We start from the raw sequence: 20605 nt of genomic DNA on the forward strand, positions 1-20605 counted from the left end.
CTGTCCTGGAACTCACTCTGTAGACCAGGCTGGCCTCAAACTCAGAAATCTGCCTGCCTCTGCCTCCCAAGTGCTGGGATTAAAGGCGTGTGCCACCACAGCCAGGCTCTCATAGCAGATGTAATCTCAGCTCAGAACACAGACGGCTGATAGGGAGCTTGGAAGATCGCTGTTCTCACAGACAAACCCGTGCCTTCTGAATCACACTCAGTTACTTGGTTCACATGATACATCTGCTGTTTTTTCTACAAACAAACCTGGAAGTAGAGGAAACCTGATTTTTTTAAAATGCCCTTTTCTCCTAGGAATTTATTAATCATTTATCATGTATTCAAGAAAAGCTTGACACAAACATAGAGGGGAGCCATTAGTTAAAATGTAATTAACCAATGGTCACCAAACAATGCAAGACCAATGTAGGTCACTAGACCTAGGGCTCAAACGTGGCCAAAGGGACATCTTTTTTTTTTTCCCTAAAATTCTGATAACACAATTAAGATTCCAATCCAATCTAGCAAAAAAGAAGAAAATAAAAATGTTTCAATTTAGAATCTGGAGCAATGACTTGCTGATCAAAAGCAGTTGCTGCTCTTACAGAGGATCGAGATTCTATTCTTTAGCCATATAGTGGCTCATGGCAACCTGTAACTAATTCCAGGAAACTCTCTCCTGGACTCTTCCAGCAACACACACACACACACACACACACACACACACACACGGTACTATGCATGTGCGAAAGCAAAACACTCATGTACATGGAATCAAAATAGGTACATCTTTTTTAAACTGTTTCAGTTCTAAAATTATGGAGTAAAATTCATTCTTTTATCTCTTCAGCGTATTGGTTTTATGTTATTCATATTGATACAGCTAATCAAACTTCATGACACTGAGTACCTACCAGCCAACCTGTGGCAATGATTGTGGCCTGAAATTCAAGTCCATATTTCCCACTCTTTGGTGCAAAGACCCATGGGAGAAGCTCGTGCTCTATCTACATTAGGCTCTGATGCTTTCCAGTACCTTCCTTCGAGGCAAGAGTCTACTTTTTATGACTTAATCCATGAGGGGTAAGCTTCATTTAGGAGGAGCAATACCTCAGCTGGGTAACCCAGAGCTCTGATTCTGTGGAGCCTTCTAGATGGTAGTTAATCACAACAGATCACTTACTGAAGAGAACTTTCTGTAGTTGCAACAAAGCTCATTTTCCATGAATACAGCATACGAATAAGAATCCCCAATAAAAAGTCTATGGAAATAAGGAAATTCCTATTTATACAAGTTGCATAAAACTTTTGCTGTGGCTTGCCGACATTCATAGGAACTACAAAATATCTGACTGTAAAAGGTAATGATGATGATGATGATGATGATAACTACCAGCAAGTTCTATTGAAAACATCAAAGGTGTGTGCCTCTGTGTTTTTATGTGTTTATTTTTATCATTTTTAAAGGCAAATGTTGGTATGTTTTTCTCTTTCATTTAACAGCACATAAGGTACCTCACTTACTTTTGCAATTTGGAAATTTGAGAGTACCAGGAGTATTAACATTAAAAGTAGACTTCCTTCCAGTCCAATCAACTAAAGTTACTCTATAATTGTTGAGTATTAACTGTCACTTGGTCTACTGGGTGCTGTGGCCAAACACTCAATTTCCATTGATAGGTTAATGGCTTATATAATGCAAGGTTCTTGTAATTCCTACAAAACATATGGAGCTGGAGCTGGGGCTGTGGGGTAACGCTGTATTAGAGGGAACTAGCCTCCAGAAAACAGGAATTCTGGGGGGGGGTTTGCTTGTTTTTGTTTGTTTGTTTGTTTGTTTGTTTTATTTGTTTTGACAGCCAGAGATGCAGTAGTTCCTATGCACGTTGACAAACAAGATGGGGGGGAAAAAGTAGAACGTATAGGAAGAAAAATCAAGCAGGGGATAGGAAGTGGCTAAAGGCTAGGGGTCTTTAAGCAGGTGAATGGTGGCACCGTCCAAGCTATTCTGTAAGAGTATCACAAATGGCTTGGAGCAGGAAGTGACTGAAGTGGAGGCCAATCTGGTCAGGAAGAGCAAGGGCTACATATTTGGTCTGATGAGTTCCCTTAGTTAAAATGATTTCTGACTAGCTACAGAGCATAAACATTTCTTTGTTTTAATGTCAAAGGAGACAGTACTTTATCAAAACTTCAAGTCAAATTCCAGCATGTTAGCACTTCTTTCATGTTAGTGCATTTCTCCCAGTTACATAGTTCTTCACAGTTTACAGCAAGCTTGGTCACAGGAGGAGGAGAGTGACTGCACACATCTGTCACAGTGCCACAGCTGCTTGTCATTACCAAAGAGAGGTGACAGTGCCCTTTCCCCACAAACTCAATGAACCTTCTCAGTGTCTCTCTGTGTCCCTTCTCCTTCAGAGAGGCTTCTAAAGAGGTGTGTGACAGGTGGGTTTCTCTGAGTCCAGGCTTTTCCTCCAGGAACTAGATGGGGCTTTGGGACAAACCAGTAAACTCCTGGCTCCTTCTCTTTGGTGGCAGATGGGAGGTAGCCTGTCTTCCAGTCACCAGAAGAGTTAAGTCCAAAACTCAATCAAAACTGACCTAAGAAAAAGGATAGCACAGAGGAGGGACAGGAACCCATCTCCAGCATGATCCATCCTTGGAAATACAGACCTTAGACATGAAAGGAGGAAAAGTTCCCTTCTCCCGCTCCCTGGGCAAAGACAGGTCTTTCAGTAATGCCTGTGGCTGCAACAGGCCAGACCTCTGGATAAGCTTGGTTTGTTGCGGGAGGTCAGAACCCTGTGTTTGTTCTCCTGGAGGTGGTGTCCTGGAAGTAGTTGCAACACTCAGCCTCTGTCAGCCCTCAGAGCAGCCCCCACTGTTTTCCTGGCTTTTGCAGATACCTGTGGGTCTGAGGAGACAGGCTGGGCTGACCCTAAAGGGAGGAGCTTAAACCTGTGCGCAAAATCTGGGAATCCCTCAGAGCAGGACTGAGAGCCAGAATGAGCAGAAAGAGCTCACATTTCTGGTAAAGAGGCCCCGTGACCAGTTCCAGCCACTCTTAGTCCCGCCCAGACTGAGAGCTCACATAAAGGACCAAGGAGAACCCAAGAGGTCACAGTGCTGGCTGTAAAGGGCTGGGAGCACCTGGTCACCCAGACACCATGAGTTGGTCTTTGCAGCCCAGGAGTTTCATTCTTTGCTGCCTGCTTTTACTGTTCTCTCCAACGGGCCTGGCAGTAAGTGTCCTTCCGAAGCCATACTGTTTTATTATTAAAACGTTTTTAAAAAGGAAGAGAGAGAGAGAATGAGAGAGAGAGAGAGAGAGAGAGAGAGAGAGAGAGAGAGAGAGAGAGGATTGGGACCAGTAGCAAAATATCTTTGTTTTTCTCCAACAGTACGTGGCTACCAGAGATAACTGTTGCATCCTAGATGAGAGATTCGTAAGTAATTTCTGTGTCACCCCCTATCCTGGAACTAGAGAAGGGTGGGAAAACAGGGTAGTACTTTCATTTATCAGTTGACAGCTTAAGCTTTTGGGGAATGGTTTAATATTTATGTATCGTATCTAAGACTTCTCTCCTAAGGTGTTTATTTGCTTCCTTAAATTGACTTGCAGGGTAGTTTCTGCCCAACCACCTGTGGCATTGCAGACTTCCTGTCTTCTTACCAAACCGACGTGGACACTGATCTCCGAACACTGGAAGACATCTTACTCCGAGCTGAAAACAGAACCACAGAAGCCAAAGAACTGATCAAAGCAATTCAGGTTTACTACAACCCAGACCAGCCCCCAAAGCCAGGTGAGAGGAAACCCCACCGAGGAGTCACCTCCTCTGCTTTCGGTTGTACTATTTGCTTAAGGGATTTTCCTGTCTCTGACCCTGTTACAGGTATGATAGACAGTGCCACTCAGAAGTCTAAGAAGATGGTAGAAGAAATTGTGAAATACGAAGCGCTGCTGTTAACCCATGAGACAAGCATTCGGTACGTGTCTGGGTTTTCATGTGCTCCCCAAGGCACCCGGAGCTTTTCCTTAAAGTTCCACGTTTCATAGAAAGTGACCTTGGAATTTAGTTTTCATTTATAGTATCAAATCTCCCAGTGGAGATGGGAGTTCTTTAGTGAAAAATGAGTTGCACTGGCCTGTAATTTTAAAATAATAATCGCATTGGAGAAAGGTTATTGTAGATGCCTTTGAATGCCATTCTGGCTCTATTTACTTGAATGTCCCCCAGCCCCCTTACAATATAAAATCAAATACATGGGAATTGAGGTGTGGAAATCCTCTTCACAAACATGTCACCAAGTCAACATTAGTAAATCAGAGAACAGACAGAAGAAGGGTCTTGACTGCTATAGAAAATCTTGTCAAAAGTGAAGTAGAAGGGAAGTGTCTTGGAGCCACTTGATCATAGGTCATGGGCCTGCAATTACTCCTTGTCCCCTGTCCTCACGTCTAGCTTCCCAGGGACTCTGGGCATGGCATCGCAGGTATAGTTTTAACTCCTTTCCCAATTCTCCCCCAAACTGGACTCCCAGCACCATTGGAAACCCAGCCAGACGGTAGCAGGGGAAGTGATCTCCAACGTGCCTCTCCTCCTTCTGCAGTCAGAAGGCAGTGCGTATTGCTGCTGCAGTTAGCATTCTTATTTCCATTGCTTTTGCTCATCACTAAAGTATAAGAAAACTCTTGTGAGAAAATATCTAAAACAGAGAAACAAGGTGCTCCAATGATGTGTCCCACTGCTTTACTTCAAAAGCAGACCTGGTGGTCTGTGCATTGTTCAGGCTTATCTGTCGTGTCGTTGTCAGTATTTATAAGCAACCATGTGAAGAATGACCAAGGCAGAATTCTCACTTTCTCTGGGTTTGTTTTTTTTTTTTTCTAGAAATATGGAACCAGAAAGGGAAAGTATCTGCCCTGTCATGTATAGCAATGTCCCAGGTACTTTTCCCATGTGCGTTATAGGACAAGTAAAAATTCCCAAATGGCGCACATGAGCAGCTACTGCTGATTCTCCTTAACCAGACCTGCCTCTCAATTACCTAACTCCCCTTACAGAGAAGGCAAGAGTCAGCAAAGCCACCTGCAGTGACCTTTGTTTATTGACAGGGACTTTGTTCAAAGTTGAGACCGTCGGCCTGCCCCGTTCAATTCTTTACCCCAAAGCATCAATTTAATTTTACAATTTCCCAAGAAAGAAGTAATTTATCACAAAGGAGTTCTCCAGAAAATAAAGCAGCCTTTCTAACAGGGAAGAATAAAGCCATGTCCTTCCGAAAGGAATGCTTATCCGCTCTTACTGCATTGCTCTGTTTCTAGATATTTACAGGAAATCTATAATTCAAATAACCAGAAGATCACAAACCTGAAACAGAAGGTAGCCCAGCTTGAAGCCCAGTGCCAGGAGCCTTGCAAGGACTCTGTGCAAATCCATGACACAACTGGAAAAGGTACAGACGAAGTTAATCCTGGGATCACGGTCATCCAAGAAAATGGCCAAAATAAAAGCAATTGTACACCTTGCAGTGCATAGCAGTCTTGGAAAGCACCTGACCTTAGTTAGATCTTAGGGTTCCGACTACCCAGAGGCTCCTTGGGTATTCATCAATAATTTGGAAGGGATGCTGATGGCCAGCTAGGGAGGCTGTCAACACGTTAATGCCCTGCCTCTGCAGCGGTTTTATTTGCGATTTCTTCATCAGATTGTCAGGAAATTGCCAACAAGGGTGCCAAAGAAAGTGGACTTTACTTCATTCGGCCTTTGAAAGCTAAGCAGCAGTTCTTAGTGTACTGTGAAATCGACGGATCTGGAAATGGTTGGACCGTATTGCAGAAGGTAATAGCCTCTGTCTGCATATGTTGTTTGTTTGTTTGTTTGTTTGTTTGTTTGTTTACTGACCCACGTCACTCCAGAGGCTTCTCTAAGCACCCTGTGAACACAGCTCTCCCCGTGGGCTCTTTGAGATGAGGATTAGTCTCACCTTAACTCACAGAGGAGACTCTGAGGCATGAGACCACCTAAGTAATGAGTAACAGGCAGGATTTGAATCCAGCAGCCTGATTTTGCTGTGCTCTGATGCAATACTGTGCTGGCTCTGTTGTTACACATTATATGGTCACATAAACCTATTCCTTTAGTGACACAGCATGGCAGAAGCCTCTTTCCTCAGATCAAGAGCTAAGGCTGGCCATTAACAATAACCCACAGGCTCTCCGAGGATACAGTAGGGCAGCTCATGACAAAGCTTTTTGGGGCATCTACCTGCCTGGTACCCACTGCAAAATTGGCCTTTTCAGCATGCAAGCTTGTGAGTTCTGAAGACCTCCATGTGTCTTTAAAAAACTTACAACTAAAACAAAACTAAAAACAACAATAAAAATACCCCTACCTCTGTGTGTGTGTGTGTGTGTTTCTCAGAGCATCAGCATTCCATTTGATAGCCGGTGAGATGGAGGCAGCTTAGAGGAGCTCAGTTAGCTGGCGATTGGCCGAATCCTATCCTCCACACTTTGGATGTTGTCACACATTGGATGTTGTTTTTTTATAAGCACCAATCATATTTCCTGTCCTCTTGCCCATTCTGTTGTGCAACTAGAGGATTGATGGCAGTTTGGATTTCAAGAAGAACTGGATTCAGTATAAAGAAGGATTTGGACACCTGTCGCCTACTGGCACCACAGAGTTTTGGCTGGGAAATGAGAAGATTCATTTGATAAGCATGCAGTCCACAATCCCATATGCACTGAGAATACAGCTCAAAGACTGGAATGGCAGAACCAGGTACGGTACAGAAGGGACTGTAACTTTTTGTCCTAGCTATCAGCTACCACATTTATCAGCTACTAATATATTATCAGCTTTGCAGCTGGGGGTGAACCAATGGCAGACAACCTGACAAATGCTCAGAGCCTATCCAGGCTCTCTCCTAACATTTGGTTTTCAGACAATCCAAAGAGAAAGCTAGGCCAGGTCTCCCCCAAGGTGGACGTGGGTGCTGGGGCATTCACACGTGCAATTTACACACCTCGAAAGCATTCTGCGGTGGCTATGGGGCGTTGTTCAATATGAGTCAGAAATTGAGCATGAAATTAAATTCAGTCAAATCCAAGCATTCAGATTTCCCACTCAGGTAATGACTGCTCATTCTGTCAAATCATGGACTGCCTTATAATTAACTGACTCCTGCGGGGAATCTGCAGCCCTGCCAGGCAGAGCGATGATCTGGAGTTTGGGTTTTAAACACCTAATGTAAGTGGGAAAAAAATTACACAGCCTTCTTATTAAATAGGAAATACTGAAACATGCTCTGCTTCCAAACACATTTTTTAAACTTGATTTTTAACCTCCAACCTATCACAGACAACAGCAGCCTTTTCCTGGGTGAGCATCCACCATTTCCCAAGGATGAGGTATTGGGAAAGAGATTAAATATTTTCTGGAAATCTCTAGTCACAAAGGACCATTTTTCTCTCTGCTCTGCAAAACTATAGTTCCTTTACTGATTTTCCCAGCGGAGGTCTCTCTGGCTCCTGAGGCCCCCATTTCATGCATCACATGGGATTCATGGCTTCTGTGGTATTCCAGAAAGCCTCTTTTTTGCCGGCACACCATTGCTTTGGAAAAGAAAACCCTTTCCTGCCCCTACCCTTTAAGTGGTATGGGTGGATATTGAAACCCCTCTCCTTCCAATTTGGAGCACGGGGTTCACTCATTGTAGATAATTACCGTGACCTATGATAATGTGTGTGCAGTGCTAACCAAGGTTAAATGAAAGCTGAAAGAATTTGATTTTCCCATATGTTTCCATTTGATCTCAAGATTCTGAAACTAAAAATCCAGGAAGTGGCTTTTAGTTTTTCTGGCATTTGCTGAAGACTTTTAGATGCATCCTGGGTGGCGGGGCTGAGCTCTGGACTGTGCACACTGGCATTGCCTAGAGCTGCAGAAAATGTCTTTCCATTCGTCTCTTTGGGCCTTGTGACTTGAGATCCTCCCTTCCATCCCCACAGCACTGCAGACTATGCCATGTTCAGGGTGGGTCCTGAGTCTGACAAATACCGCCTGACCTATGCCTACTTCATTGGTGGAGATGCCGGGGATGCCTTCGACGGCTACGATTTCGGTGATGACCCCAGTGACAAGTTTTTCACATCGCACAACGGCATGCAGTTCAGTACCTGGGACAACGACAACGATAAGTTTGAAGGCAACTGTGCGGAACAGGATGGATCTGGCTGGTGGATGAACAAATGTCACGCCGGCCACCTCAATGGAGTTTATCACCAAGGTACTTTTTTCTTCAGTTATGAGTATTTATGTAACAGGTGTTTTATAGAAGGTAACAGACAGAAGCAGAGAGATGAAACATTATAATAAGCACAGTAAGTCTTTTATTTTATCACTCTTCATTTGAAATCAGAATTGGATACCACTCATTATCCAATTGGCATTATCTTTAATAATAGTAAGCTTTTTGCCTACAGTGGTCACCTCTATAGGTCCCCCAACTCCCAGGAAGCAGCAGTGTTTTGATATTGCACTGAAATTCTTATTATCTGAGCTGGAATTTGGGGCCATGGTGTCTCTTTTGGACCTACTATGTATATAATGTAGATGAACTAGCATTACCATGCCCGTGCTTGTGGATGGATACATTACCCTGGCTCAGCTGTCTGTGAACTGTATGTCAGACACAGCAGTGGGCAGTGGATAGATGTCAGAAGAAATGACGTGAGAGGCACAAACTTAGTAATAAGAGTGAAAAGTCACGGAACCCCGGGTGAAGGGTCTAGCCTGGATATTGCAGATGCTTGTTTTAGCATGGTGGGGGTGATGGTTTCTGTAAGGCTGAAGGAGTTTAGAACACTGATTTCACTCACCACCTAGCAGTTCTGTATGGAGAGACTCCAGGGATACTAAAGGATCTTTTAAGAAGTTTTGGAATGTGGCCCCATCTATTGATGAGAAACTTCATGGTGAATGACTTTCTAGAGAAACTCTCTAAAGCCCTTGATAGCATCTTCCACTAGCCAGACAATTATGTTGTCATGCACTGTCAGACAACCTGATCAGGAATCTGTGACTCCTACCACAAATTCATATGCTCTAAGGGGGGTGGGCAGAGAGAGAGAGAGACAGACAGACAGAGAGACAGAGAGACAGAGAGACAGAGAGACAGAGAGAGACAGAGACAGAGACAGAGATGACAGACAGAGACAGACAGAGAGGTGTTCCAGCCCTGACAAAAAAAATGGATAAATTTTAAGTATTGACATGATCATCAAAATTGCTTATTGGCTTTTAGAATCAATCTCTAGGGATGTTTTCAATTAGGAGGAAGTGCTGTAGACTTCACGGTAATTCGAATTGAACTCTAACGAGCTAAGGAAACATAAAGGAAAAAATGACCCATGCATGTGCCTCTGGCTCCTTGCAGGTGGTACTTACTCAAAATCATCTACTACTAATGGTTTTGACGACGGCATTATTTGGGCGACCTGGAAAAGCCGCTGGTATTCTATGAAGGAAACCACCATGAAGATAATTCCCTTCAACAGACTCTCCATCGGAGAAGGACAGCAGCATCACATGGGGGGATCCAAACAGGTCAGCGTGGAACATGAAGTTGAAATTGAATACTGATCAATCATCTGCCTGGAAGTTTTTAAAATAGATATAAAAAATTAACTATTAACTCCTATTGGCCTGTACAGAGTTCCAATGATTTCCTCAATTTTTCTTCTACATCTTTATACTCTATTTATTAATTTTTGTCTTTCTTAACATGATACCTAGCCTTAAATGGAAATTAAAATCTATTTGAACCATATTTCTAAATTACTTGAATCAAAGTTATTAAGTATTGTTTATTTGAAGAGACATTTTGTTTGACCTTTCCTCTAAACATTAAAAGTAAAACTACTGCTCTTTGTTTACTGTATAATCAGCTGTAATTATTGTTTTGGGTTTTTTTTATTATTTCTTGAGTATTTTTAGTATATACTAATAAAATAGGAGAAAATTTTAGAACTTGACCTGTATATTTTTCTCATGTTATTTTACTTCTACATCATTAATATTTAATTCTCTTTAAAAAAATAAAACAAGTTATATTTTTAATATATCTTTTGTTTTATTATATATTCATAGGCTGGAGACGTTTAAAGAACATTTCAAAAGCTGATTTGCTTTTTTAAAGGACTTTATCCAAGCAGAGAACTATACTATTTTTCCTATGGGACAATGGACTTTCAGGACCTCACTTCATTTTCAGAGTTAATGGGATCCATGGTGCAAACTCCATTAGCAGTTTTATGCTGGCGATAATTTATCTACATGCATTGCAATAAACATTTCGTTTCCTAAGATGAGACATTCCGTGGCTTTTTTGAAAACCCTTGGAAAAGCATTGCTTTTCCTCAATTACTGTTAGTTGTGGAGTTCACATGTTATGGCTACATAGTATCCAAGCCAAGGGGAGCTGGAGGGAAAGAAAAGACATGGCTCTTACCATCCAAGGGCTATGAAACTCTCAGAATGCAGCAGCTCAGGGTGATGGGATGCAGCAAGCTAATGTTCGCTATAAGAACATAAACACAAGTCACAGAGCCCCAAGCATATACCCAAGGCACATCATAGACTAAATACACACTGCTAGAGTAAGCTATTGGGAGATTCTTTGAGAGGAACCTTCAGCTCCAAGCCCCTGTAGCCAGTATATCACACAGAGCTGTTATTTAGAGCAGGGAACTGAGGGACAATCTGTTCATCTCACGGGTGAGCCAGGAGGTGAGCAGAAACAACCAATTACTTGTTCTAGGTGGGGGTTATTGAGATCTCGGGGCCTTGACTCAGCTAGCACATACTTTTAGGGATCAGCTAAGGCTGGAAAAACTTGAGTCGAGTTATTGTGCTGAGTACCTGATTCACTGTATTAAGAAAAGATCCTCTTCTTTATGGCTAATATCCACTTATTTGTTTTTTGGGTTTTTTTTTTTTTGTCTTGTTTGGGGTTTTTTGTTTTCTGGTTTTTTTTTTTTGGTTTTGTTTTGTTTTGTTTTGTTTTGTTTTGTTTTGTTTTGTTTGGGGGTGTATATATAGCCCTGTATAGCCCTGGCTGTCTTGGAGCTCACTCTGTCGACCAGGCTGGCCTCAAACTCAGAAATCCACCTGCCTCTGCCTCCAAGTGCTGGAATTAAAGACGTGCGCCACCACTGCCTGGCTAATATCCATGTATAAGTGAATATATACTATGTTGTCTTTCTACCACACTCAGGATGATCTTTTCTAGTTCCATCCATTTTCCAGCAAATTTTGATATCATTGTGTTTAATAGCTAGGTAATAATCCGTTGTGTGGATGTACCACTTTTTAAAAAAGAAATCCATTCTTGGGTTGAGAGACATCTGGGTTGTTTCCAGTTTCTGGCTATTATGAATAAAAAGCTACGATGAGCATAGTTGAACAAGTGTCCTGCTGAAGAGGGGAAGGAAGGATTGTAGGGGCCAAAGGGGTCAAGGACACAAGAAAACTTACAGAATCAACTAACCTTGACTCATAGGGGCTCACAGAGACTGAACCATGAACCAGGGAGCCTACATGGGACTGACCTAGGCCCTCTGCACATATGTTACAGTTGTATATCTCGGTCTTCAGGCGGGACACCTAACAGTGGGAGCAGCAGCTGCCTCTGTCTAGTTGCCTGACCTTGGGTCCAGCTGTAATAGAAAGGAGGTGTCTAGTCTTACCACATACAACTTGTTATGCCATGACTGGTTGATAGCCACCAGGCCAGCCCTTTTCTAACAAGGAAAGGAGGAGGTGTGGATGGGGTAGAGGACAGGAAGTGGGGGGGAGGGGTTGAAAGGAGGGGGGAAAGGGAACTGTGGTTGGGAAGTAAAATAAAATAAAAATAAAAAATAAAAGATCAGTTTTAGTTTGGAATGTCTTACTTTCCACAATTTCTTTTCAAACTCCCTCATTTCCTGATTCTTATGACCCCTCATTTAAAAATAAAAATTTCTGTAGAGACATCACTGCAATGCTTGACTCACTAAAATGAGTTCATATTCATTTTATCATTCATTTTGAAACCCATTGAGTTACAAAAAGTGGGTCAACTTCCAATGTATACTTGTTTGGTTATTAACTTCTACAGGTAAATCTTGAAAGTTACAGCTTCAGAAATAAGGCATAAGAAATACTTCTAGATACAGTTAGACCACGTCTCTGTAAGTAATAGACAAGATTAAACACTTTTCTCGATAAATCAACAAAGCTTTTGAAGAGGAGCTCAGAGCTTGGGACCCTCTACAGATGTGCCGGTTCCCTCGCTGGCTCAGAATCACTGGCAGTTATTGCTCTGCTGTCTCATTTATTGTGCTGGACACTGGAAAGCTTCAAAATAGAAAGGCTAAATGCCAATTGTGCACCCAAGGTTCCACCCCTTAGCTACAGCGGGAAGCTTCCAAAAAGGAAAGTAGACTACATACAGGACAGTGATGGAACTCTCAGTAGCCTGTATGACAACCTGGGCTCATTCCCCAGCACCCCACCCACCAAAAGAAGTTCTAGTTTCATGACCTCAAGTCATACAACTGTAAGGAAGATGTCTTGCATTCACGGGCAAGAATAGTGACTTATTGACCAAATGGGAGAGTTTTGAATATACCTCTGAGATGCTGTACCATTTGCCAGTCCCTTAATGTGACTGTAATTTATGGGCAGTTTCAGGACTGTGCATGTGAACTGAAAAGTTATAACTAGCCAGGTGTGGTGACCCATATTTATAATCTTAGCACTTGGGGCGATGGGTCTAATACAAACAGATCATGAGTTCAAGACCAGACTAGGCTATAAGACAGAACAGTATCTCAAGGGAAGAAGGAATGGAGCGGGGGGGGGGGAGAGAGAGAGAGAGAGAGAGAGAGAGAGAGAGAGAGAGTTTATTAGGACATATCTGTAGGGCTATGATGAGGTGAAAGGCACAGAAAGAAGAATCTCAGGATGCTCACTGCCCAGGCAGCCTGGAGTATGAGATTCTGTCTCAAATAATGTGGGAAGTGAGGATGAGAACCAGAGGTTGTCCTGTGATTGCCATACATACACCACAGCACATGAACATTACCCTCACTTATATGGCCTTATATGAAAGACAAAGACAGGAAGACAGACAGACAGAGACAAGAAGACAGACAGACAGACAGAAACAGATGACAGAAAGACAGAAACAAGAAGACAGACAGACAGACAGACAGACAGAAGCAGATGACAGACAGAAAGAGACAAGAAGACAGACAGACAGACAGAAACAGATGATAGACAGACAGAGACAGATGGAAAGACACAGACAGACAGAAAGGCACAGACAGAGACAGACAGATAGACAGACAGACAGAGACAGAAAGAGGAGAGAAACAGAAGAGCCAAGGATTTAAAAATAGAGGAGAGTGAAGTGACAAGGGTAAAGATAGTAAGATAGTTGAAGTAATGAGGAGCACTGAGTGAGAGGACTCCACTTCATTCCCCTCTTTCTAAAACATACTCTCACACTGTGTGAGGCAGAAGCTGAAGACACTTGCATCCCAAGCACACCATTCCATTTGGTCTATGCTGGGTCCATCTCTAGAATTACTGATTCTTACTTATTCAGATTCCCTTTTCCACCTTCCTCTTAATGAGCAGTCGTTATAGTAAGTTTAACAAATGATACATTATTTGCTTTTCTGCTTGTCATAAATTATATGTGTATATTGTTTTAAGTTAACAATGAAAATTTTCTATAAATCAGTGGTACTGAAGAGACTGGGCCTCAGCTTATCTGTTACTAGTCTGTATTAAATGCAAAAATTGAAGACTACCATTTTAAAACTTCTGTCTATATCATGTTTGTTTAGCTGAGATATATTGAAGTGAAACATTTTGTATTTTGAATCTAACAAAAATTGGGGCCTGTGTTTTATGTGGCTTGTTTGTTTGGTTGCTTGGTTGGTTGGTTGGTTGGTTTTTGTGTTTCGTTTGCTATTTGTTTGTTACAGACAGGGTTACTCTGTGTTGCGCTGGCTGTCCTGAAACTCACATCATAGACCAGGCTGGCCTCAAACTCAGAGATCCACCTGCCTCTGCCCACCGAGTGCTGGGATGTAAGGCATGTGCCACCACACCCAACTGTTTTGTGTAGTTTTGTTTTTAATTTTACTTATCTAGTAATTTATTTCACTGTATTTTATAAGACATCTATAACTGAGTAGAACTTTAATAAGAAATGGTTCTTCATCACAAACAGTTTGAGAGTCTCTGAGATTTTCATTTCTGATACTTTCCCTTTCCTCCCCCTGCCCTTTCTCTTCCCCTTTTCTATTTAGTGGTGTAATCATTCAGCCCAGGGCCTCACCCATTCTAAAAGAGCTCAAGCTTTTCCAGTAACTTTATCATTGTTTGAAGACTCTTCTCCAATTTGAAATCTTTATAATTTCCCTCTTTGTGTCTAAGAGTTATAACGTGGATGTTATTTATTTCCAAACATAATTTTTCAAATAGTTTAAATTTAATTGAGTATATAAATGCCACAGTATGATCTGAGAACATAGCCTTCATGATCTTGATTTGGAGGAAGGCAAAGTTCTGCAGATTCTTTTGGGGTGGGCACTGACACTGAATTAGTCTATCCCACAGAACGAGCACAGCTTGTAATCACTCTCCAGCATGGTCTATACAGCAGAGGCCTGTTGATTGCTATTTCCTTTAAGAAGGGCAGAAAACAGGCCAAATACAGATAAATACTTACTGGCTTTTTACCATGAGCTTTGGTTCAATGGTACTGCACCTATGATTGGATTGCTGTAGAATGTCATGGACCCACCCACCCATCGGAGCGATCAGGACAGCCTTCTGGGAAGGCTGCTGGCACAGGGTGAAACTTGCTCACCTAAGTTTCATTGGGAAACACCAAAGGCAGAGGGCGAGTTAAGTTCAGGCTTATGGCACTCACTCAAATCTAATTGGGTCACAGTTGTGTCTCTCAAAGCTAGACACCAGGTCTATGGCACTGGCTCCTACCCAGCAGGTCAACACTAGATTTTCTCTTACTGGCAAGTGGAGGGGACTCCTCATCAGTCTGGGTATTGACTCTCCTTAAATAAACATGGCAGGGCAGATTCCACTCTGGGAATGATCAGGACACATAGTTAAACTGTTACAAGAAAAAAAGAAGGGAGCTAACATTGGGGAGACTTTGGACTGGAACTATTTTTCTTCATGTTTGTTTTCTTTACATTGCAAAGCTGTGGTGAGGGTCACATGACATGAGAGAATGTAGAAAATTGTTCCAACAATGACAACAAAAATTGAGTTGATTCTTGCTGGGAAGACGAATAATCCTGCATAGCTTTGAATCTGATAGTCTGGAAGTATGAATTTAAAGCATTAAATTTTCTGAGTCATTTGCATATGATACTCATGTATCCTAGGCTGGCTTCAAACTTACTATGTGGCCAAGGATAACCAACTCTTCCCGCCTCCACCCTACCTGTGTGAGCCACCAGACCTGCGGATGGCATGGATGCCATAGGGCAGCACGCTTGCTTCTTCACTTTTGCTCTTCAGTCTTTAGACTTTTGTTTTTAATTTAGAGGAATCTATTTTTGTGCCCTGGCCAGGAATTTTAGAAAATGTCCTTCCATATGCATTCCTCTCTCTGTTGTTTTTCTCAGTGCTTTTGTTGCAGCTGCTAAATATTTATCTAAATACATCATTTTTACAGTGGTGAATCCAAGTCAAGTGGCCTTTAAAACTGGATCCCTGACCGGGGCCATATTTTCACAGTAGGACTTGTATTTTGAGTATGCTAAGCTGTCCCCAGTACCATTGAACAAGCAGAACTCGATGGACCTTGGCAACTAGCCACATTGCTCTCTCATGTAATTCCTTGCTTGAAAAATGCTAAGTGCCTTGTAGATATCAATTCTCCAAATTTCAATGGAACATGTTCACAGCGGGTAGACTTTCTGTGTTCATTTTTATCCCGGTGAAACTAGCAGAAGACTGTGCTGACAAGTAGACACTTAGGATAAGCGCTAAGAATGGAGCCATGTTGTCTGAATAAATACACCAATGTTCAGATGGGTGGCTGTACTTTTTATCTTTATTTTTATGTATATGATGTTTTGCATGAATTCAGTGTTCATGGAGGCCTTAAGAGGGCATCAGATCTTAGGGGACTAGAGTTTAAAACTCATGTGAACCACCATGGGAATGCTTGGAATCAAACCCAGGTCCTCTGGAGGAGCAACCAATGAGTGCTTTTAATCACTGGGCCATCTCTCCCGCTAGGTGGTTGTATTTATGCTTTCATACATATCAGGCGTAAAAGAGTGGTAATTCTGAAGAAAGCATATTATAGCTAAATATTTCATTAATAATGCAGTTAAACAAAAAACTCAGAGGCTCCATTTTTGCATATCCCCTCCAACCCCGTGTAGTACACACACACACACACACACACACACACACACACACACACACACTGTACTCATAACTACTCAGTGGGGAGTTTATTGAAAGTGTAAGAGACCATTGACAGTAGTCTGAGTGGAGTGTGTGTGAGAGGATATGAATGAATATTCATCAATGATGCAAATCTGTAAACCCATAGTTTCCCATTTAGGAAGGTTAATGCAGGAAGATCCTGAATTCAAGAGCAGCCCAAACCTAGGCTACACATTGAGAACCTGTCTCAAAATACCGAGCCAGAAGACACAGTCAACCAGGTGTGGTGACACACACCTTTGGTCTCAGCTCTCAGAAGGCAGAAAAGTAGATTCTCTATGAGTTCAAGGCCAGCCTGGTCTACATAGTGAAGTCCGGGACAATCAGGGCTACATAGACACTAACTCAAAAAAGCAAACAAAACAACAGCAAAAGCAAGTGAACCAAAGGCCTAGATTCAATCCACAGCAGCGCCCTCCTCCTCCTTCTTATGCTACTAAGTTCTAAAACCACCAAATATTATTCATGCCAACGCCCATTAATCTGGAGAAAGTTCCATTAAAAAATATAGTAGAGTTATTTCCTAATTAAGAATATTAAAAACAAATGTAGGGCAAGAGAATCTAGCAATATTATGACAAACAAGTGAAAACCACCCATTAGGTCCCCTCTCACTTTCCTAAGTGTGATTCATAATTATCTCTGTGGTTGAGAAAGCCCTACTTTCTCATTATAGTTGTAACTTCCAAGAAAATCATCAGAAGCCAGAGCACTGACAGATTCTAAAACAAATGTCTGGTTATCCCTCCTAAGGGGATCATCGTAACCTCATTGGCCTTCCTTAGTAAGTAGCTAGGCAAAAACTAAACATCTGTACTAGCTGGGGAATACAGGAGGCAGCGGGTCAAACAAAGACATGAAGCTAGGCACTGCTGACAGTGTAAATCCTTAAGCTAAATCCTTACCAGAGTGAATTTAAAGTGAATCCTTACTAGACACCAACCGCTATTGCAAAACTCAGGCAAAGGTCCTGTGATCTTAGTCACAAAGCCACAGTCTACTGTCTGTGGCCAGTCCAAAAATTAGAAAGTGTTTTGTACTTCCCAGTTGTGTGTTTGATTGTTGTTTTAACCAAGTATCTCCTGGTATAGTGCCAATGCTTATTATTAGGAACAAGTAAATGCACACGTTTATATAAGTTTTGTGATGCTGGATATAAACTCCTGCCAAATGTGTGAATTCTTGGTTGTGATTATTTTAACTGGTAGAATGATGTCAGTTGCCAAAGGACAATATCTAAGTCAAATATCCCCTTCAGAGCTAAGGAAAACGGTATACATTTCTAGGAGAAAAGCCATTAGTTGGCAAGTTATAAATTATGCCACAGAAAATTTCTTAACATTTTATTGATTTACACATTTGCTGTTGGAAAACCATCCTTTCTGTCATATACCCCTAGAAAGTGATGCTTATTGTGTTATTTGTAGCCTATGAGGCTTTATGGAATACAGAAAGTGTCTCAGGGTGAACGGGGACACACACACACACACACACACACACACACACCCCACCATTGGCACACAATAAAGAACCTGGTCAAGGATGCCTACCCAGGTGCTTATTTGAGGAATCCTAGCACTAGAAAGAAAATGGGGAGCTTTGGGTTACAGGCCATCTAGGACAATGAAAGGTGCCATTTCTGAGGATCCTGTTGTAACTGTCCTGGATCGCTCTCCCCTGCTGCTCTGTGGTCTAGTATGATAAAGTACCATGAAGAAAAGCAATGCAGGGCTGCTGATCTTAGGTGATGTGGTCATGAGAAGCCCTCATGGAGAAAGAGGAAAAGGAGGAGACAGAGGAGGAGGAGGAGGAGGAGGAAGAGGAGGAAGAGGAAGTGCTCCTTTTGGACAAATGCTGGGGTGAAATTAGGAAATAAAATAAATAGACACTCCAGGGAACAATGGAACAGCAAGGGCACAGTCCTCAGATGACGTCCCTGGAAATGATGGCTTTCAAATTATCTCTGTTAGCTAAATAACCTTCAGGGAGATTAAAGGTCCATTTACCCGAAGCCTACCTGGTTACTCTCTGGGAATGTCTTGGCTCTACCATGTTCAGTTCCTAAAATGAACTTCTTGTGGGCCTAGGAAAATATTTGAGGGGGTTTCCTGTCCATGCCTGGCATTTTGCTGATATAGCATCTGTGGGTGAATAGTTACCAGCTTCTCCAGGAGTCGCTGCAATCTGGACTCTCAGTGGACTCTAGGGTTTTCTCTGAGCTCTGAAGCTATTGTTAGAAAGCTGAGGAACCGGCCTCAATGAGCTTGGGTCTGTCTGCAGCAAGCTTCGAATGCCTGAGCTGCTCAGTTTGCCACAAAGGAGGATACTCATGCTAGCTCGTTCAATGAGGATCTGTTCCTTTTAGAGAGACTATAAAAACAAGTAAAATATTTCAATTTTTAGTTTCTTATCTAGTAGAAGAGACAGATAGTGCCCCATACAAACGATAAATGCCACAAGTGATACCTGATCTAAGACAGGACAGAGGAACAAGGGGCCACATTCATTTCAGGTATCAAACCAGGAACATGCAGAATGTCCAGCAAATATTTGGGTGCTCAGTAAGCACTCAGTAAAGGTTAGTAGTGACAGCTGTTACCAGGAGTGGTTTCACATAGGAAGCAGAATTACAAAGCAGGACTGGTTGCCAGCTAACAGAATACCCTGTTAAGTTTGAATTTCAAGTGTACAACTACATTCTAGTATAAGTATACTCCAAACATTGCAGAAGACATGCATACACTAAGATATATTGGTTGTCTGTCTGAGATTCAGATTTAACTGCTCATCCTCAGTTTCTATTACTAAACACAGCACACTTAAGTCAAAGGTGTTTTTTTATTATTTTATTGAATCGTGACTGATATGTAAAAGTTCTATATGTTTGATGTGAAATAACCACCCCTTTGAGCTCATTAGCATATGCATCACCTCATTTGATCATCTTTCCCTTTTCCTCTTTTTTTCTTCCTTTGTTTCCCTCATTTCACATCTCCTGGAGACCACTACTGTGTCCCAGTCTCTTGAGTTGCATGTTAAAGGTTTCACATGGAAGTGAAGTCACATCTTTTGCTTAGTGTGATATCCTCAAGGCTCCCATACCTTTCCCCAAATGCATGGATTTTTTCTTTTCACAGGCTGAACAATAATCTCTTGTATCCACCCCTTTTCTTTATCTCTTCATCCATTGATCCATTGTCTGAGGCTGCTTCCATAGTGTGGAATTGTGAACAATGAATATTCTGTTCAAAATCCAGCTGTTGTTTTTTTTGGGGGGAGGGATATTAGTGGGTGGGTGGGTCACACAGAAGTTTCACTGAGTCCAGAAGAATTGTACATGGAAATGAAGAGCAGATGAAGAGAGATCAAGCCCAAAGGCAGAAAGTACAGTAAATTTTCCATGCACTTCTCCAATCATGGCTAGCACTTCCTCCCAGGCCATGGTGACAACTCAGAAGGCCTTGAAATAATTTACCCATTTGTTTACTAACAGGTGTAGGATGTTGCCTTTGCCCCTGGTCTTTAAATGAAGAGACTGATTCCCAAGCATGAACAGTTGACCTTCATAAGTGCTCAGAGCCTGGAAGCTGGAGCTAGGATTGTGGATGCTGGCATTGGGCGCCAGCAGCTACTATCTTGACCTTTGGGTGGAGGAAAACAACCTGTTTAACTTAAGTTTATTGTACGTTTTCAGGTCATTCTGAAATTCAGATGAACTCTGAATCCTACACCCAGTCAAATGTCTCTGCTTCACAGAAGTGATAGCCAGAGTGCCCTGGCTGCTCTCTTACTTCCTTCAAGGTGTGGAACGAGTTCATCTTCCCAGCTTCAAAGGCCCCCATTTCCTGGAATGTAGAATCCCCCCACCCCTCAACTGCTGACTGCACAATCAAATGCTACCATTTGCAACAACTTATCGGAAACAAACAAGCTACAGCGAATTGAGCAAGAATTTCTGGGATACCTTGGTTATTATGGTCAGAGCAAAGGACACACTGTGAGCTTTGGCTGTTTGAGTGGGCCAAGGGTGATGATTAACCTAGCCTCCTGCCGGTT

The 20605-nt window shown here is 42.1% G+C and overlaps 1 protein-coding gene across 2 annotated transcripts; it reads left to right on the forward strand.

Annotated features, from left to right (window-relative positions):
* The first annotated feature begins 2982 nt into the window (after positions 1–2982).
* Fgg (fibrinogen gamma chain) lies at positions 2983–10376 on the forward strand. Of its 2 annotated transcripts, XM_021158254.1 has the most exons (10): positions 2983–3235; positions 3395–3439; positions 3616–3799; positions 3890–3983; positions 5323–5453; positions 5706–5839; positions 6600–6784; positions 8014–8291; positions 9441–9610; positions 10154–10376. In XM_021158254.1, the coding sequence occupies exons 1-10, from the start codon at positions 3161–3163 to the stop codon at positions 10166–10168; spliced, it is 1311 nt and encodes a 436-aa protein (XP_021013913.1). In that variant the 5' UTR covers positions 2983–3160; the 3' UTR covers positions 10169–10376. The 2 variants fall into 2 exon arrangements, with proteins under 2 accessions (XP_021013913.1, XP_021013911.1); XM_021158252.2 differs by lacking the exon at positions 10154–10376 and having other exon boundaries at positions 9441–9944.
* Positions 10377–20605: the final 10229 nt, after the last annotated feature.

The sequence above is a fragment of the Mus caroli genome, chromosome 3 (assembly GCF_900094665.2).
Source record: "Mus caroli chromosome 3, CAROLI_EIJ_v1.1, whole genome shotgun sequence".
In the NCBI taxonomy this organism is placed as follows: domain Eukaryota; kingdom Metazoa; phylum Chordata; class Mammalia; order Rodentia; family Muridae; genus Mus; species Mus caroli.

What these genes read in the sequence shown, in the direction of transcription:
- Fgg (XM_021158252.2), top strand. Translation starts at nt 3,161, where the DNA reads ATGAGTTGGTCTTTGCAGCCCAGGAGTTTCATTCTTTGCTGCCTGCTT. An exon ending in TCTCTCCAACGGGCCTGGCA is followed by an intron (nt 3,236 to 3,394) that starts GTAAGTGTCCTT and finishes TTTCTCCAACAG; the next exon opens with TACGTGGCTACCAGAGATAA. An exon ending in GACTGGAATGGCAGAACCAG is followed by an intron (nt 6,785 to 8,013) that starts GTACGGTACAGA and finishes CCATCCCCACAG; the next exon opens with CACTGCAGACTATGCCATGT.